Below are 3,069 nucleotides of genomic sequence, written 5' to 3' on the forward strand. Positions count from 1 at the left end.
GATTAAGCGGTGGGAAAATTTCCTCACAACCCTAATCAAAATACAATTTATAAAATCACCTGTCAAGTTCACAAATTTATCAACACGAGTCAAATTGGATGACTACAGGGACTCAATTAACAGATATTTTTTCATAATTTTGGCAATAGAACTGTCAAGAATAGAAATGATTGAAAATAGGTTCATTCTGTGTCAAATCAACCAAATTTCAGAAAATACCTCTACTCAGATTTTTGATTTTGATAAATTTTTTTCTAAATAAAAGCATACAATAGTGATGAAAGCCAAACTATTAAATGCCATGGGTGAATATTTGTGTAATTCGGTATTTTGTAGAGGGGGGTATTTTTTTATGTATTTTGTATTATTGATACACAACCTAAAGTAATTTGTCCTCAGGTTTATTTAACTTTGATTTGTGGTGATTCTAGGGTGGAGCAGATGCAGATCCAGATGGCAGGGAGAAAGGTGATTCAAAAGAAAAGACTTCTCCATTTGAAGAAGACAAAAGTCCTGAGATGACAGTCGGAGATGAAGGGGATGCCATAAAAGCAAATTCCAGAGGATTGCTGAATGGGATGGATCGCGACAGTAAAGACTTCAAGTATGATGGTTCTTTTGCCAACTTGTAACAATATTAACATAAAAATGTTAACTTTCTTTTAAAAACTATTTAAACAACCCTGTACAATGCAAGTAAATCACTCGCTTACGCGACTAAATTTCCATGCTAAGCGATCAAATACTGTCTATCGTTAGCTATTGGCTAATAAATTGTTAGATTTCACTCGCCAGTGTTTGAGTCAGAGGCTAAGCACAAGTTTGACACAGATATTTCACTTACCTTCACTCATTTTGAACACTTTGCGCTTGAGTGTTTCTCTCTTCATCTTTAAAGCACACTATTTTAATTAATCTAAATGGATGTGCAGTGTATTTTACTTACCCTAAGCTCTAGTGTGAAGGTGCCCGACTAGCTGTCGCTTAGCTGAGAGCACTCAGTGTTTCTCTCACACATGCAAAGAGAGGGAGAGCAAGACAGTTTTACTTACCACGTAGAATTGATGCGCTACATGTAAATTATTTTCTTTGTTGTATTTTCCTGTCAAAATAGTGGAGTTCATTTGGAATTATTCAGCCTTTAAGAACAAGCAGAAGCACTTCCGGTTTCTTTGGTCTCGTTGGCTGGTGCTCACCTGCTACCTTCAATGTTTTGAATCAGTTCGAGCGAATGCAGACAACATGATTAATATTCATTAACTCAGCAGCTCATCAGATCTTAGTGTGTTTTGTATTGTTAGTAGTATATTATCAGTATTATTAACTGCCTAATATAAATGTATGCCATTGAACTAGGGATGTCAATTTTCGATCATTTCCATGATCGATCGACGTTTAAATTAACGATCAATTAATCGATTAATCGTTAACCTTAATGCTGCAAAATGCTATTGCAGCGGCACGCTTGACAGGATGTGCAAAAACCACTCACAAAAAAAAAGCGATTTTTCACCCCAAATTAAAGGGGTTTTAGTCTGAATTAAATGCTAAGTAGCAGGATTGTAAAATGAATAGATGTGATTATGATAATTTGATAAAATGAAGCGAGCGCGTCGTACATTTGAGATCATTTTGCTTTGTTGACGGTTTCATATCTCGTCACGGAGACCGCTGAACGTGCCTCTTTAAATGGCTTTGTGGTGCTCGTTGTTGTATTTTAAAACGCAATTGCAATGTTTTCAACTGACATTATGGCATTTAAAATAAAATTATCCCAAACGTAACTGTGGCGCGTGTGGCTGTGCTGCACAGTCAGTGAACCGCTTCCATCTGCGCTGCTGCAGCAAAACACACTGTTGATCACATGAAACATTGTATGTGAGTATTATGATCAGTGCTTAATTTGATCCTGCTGGATCCTGTTCCGGAAAATGTCAGATTTTGAATTTTTGCATTCCGGTAGGCCTATTTGTTTTAAAAATCCAGGTGAAACAATGCCAGAGAACTTGGGCGTGATACCGCCAAGGGCTCTCTGCAAGATCTGTTTACGCAGCGCATGTCACTTTAAGCAGAAAGGACCCTGGCCTGCAAGGCTGGGACTTCCAGGTTATAAAACATTGCGAATGTGGATGGCGAGCCCAGCCGGCCACCTCACAAATATCCGCAATGGACACACCACTGGACCATGCCCAAGACAAGGCGATGCCTCTAGTTGAGTGGGCCCGTACTCCAATGGGGCATTGGAGGCCCAAAGAAGAGTACGCTAGCGAGATGGAGTCTACTATCCATCTAGAGAGTCTTTGCTTCGTAACCGGAAATCCTTTGGTGCGGTTACCGAAGCTGACAAAGAGTTGTTTCGATCACCTATAGGAAGCGGAACGCTCAATATAGATTCTCAAAGCTCTGACGGGGCAGAGCAGAGATAGCTCTCTGCCCTCTTCAGTTGGAGGAAGCGCGGAGAGCGTAATGACCTGTGCTCTGAATGGAGTGGAGAGCACTTTAGGTACGTAACCGTGCCTTGGATTCAGGACAACTTTAGAGGCATTAGGCCCAAATTCCAGGCAGGCAGGGCTGATAGAGAGCACCTGCAGGTCCCCTATTCGCTTTACTGATGCCAGTGCTAGAAGCAGAGCAGTCTTCAGTGATAGCAACCTAATGTTGGCAGATTGTAGCGGCTCGAAAGCGGGGCCCTTCAGGGCCTTCAGCACAGTGGGCGGGTCCCATGAAGAGACTGTAGGGGGACGAGGTGGATTCAGCCTCCTAACACCCCTCAGGAAGCGGATGACCGCGCTATTTCTGCCTACAGATTGACCCTCAAGGGGCATGAGAGCCCTATAGCCGTGACATAGACGTTGAGCGTGGATGGGGAACATCCCTTATCCAGCAGCTCTTGTAGAAATGACAACACCTCTGCCAGATCAGAAGGGGGTCTTTGGTGCGGTTTAGACACCAAGCGGAGAAAAAAGACCACTTTAAGGCATAGAGGCGTCTCGTAGACGGAGCTCTAGCCTCCAAAATTGTGTTTAAGACTCGCTCTGGGAGGCACGAAGGCTCCCGTCGAGTGGCCAG

At 42.4% G+C, this 3,069-nt stretch overlaps 1 protein-coding gene across 1 annotated transcript in view; it reads left to right on the forward strand.

Annotated features, from left to right (window-relative positions):
• Positions 1–301: 301 nt before the first annotated feature.
• Positions 302–3,069, forward strand: part of LOC107549332 (pumilio homolog 2-like) — a 52,484-nt gene continuing 49,716 nt past the window's right edge. Inside the window, exons 1-2 of the mRNA XM_016230379.1 lie at positions 302–325; positions 432–604. Of these exons, the coding sequence (XP_016085865.1) occupies positions 302–325; positions 432–604 (197 nt within the window). The remainder of the gene's footprint in view (positions 326–431; positions 605–3,069) is intronic.

This window comes from Sinocyclocheilus grahami, unplaced genomic scaffold (assembly GCF_001515645.1).
Source record: "Sinocyclocheilus grahami isolate Dianchi unplaced genomic scaffold, SAMN03320097.WGS_v1.1 scaffold369.1, whole genome shotgun sequence".
NCBI lineage: Eukaryota > Metazoa > Chordata > Actinopteri > Cypriniformes > Cyprinidae > Sinocyclocheilus > Sinocyclocheilus grahami.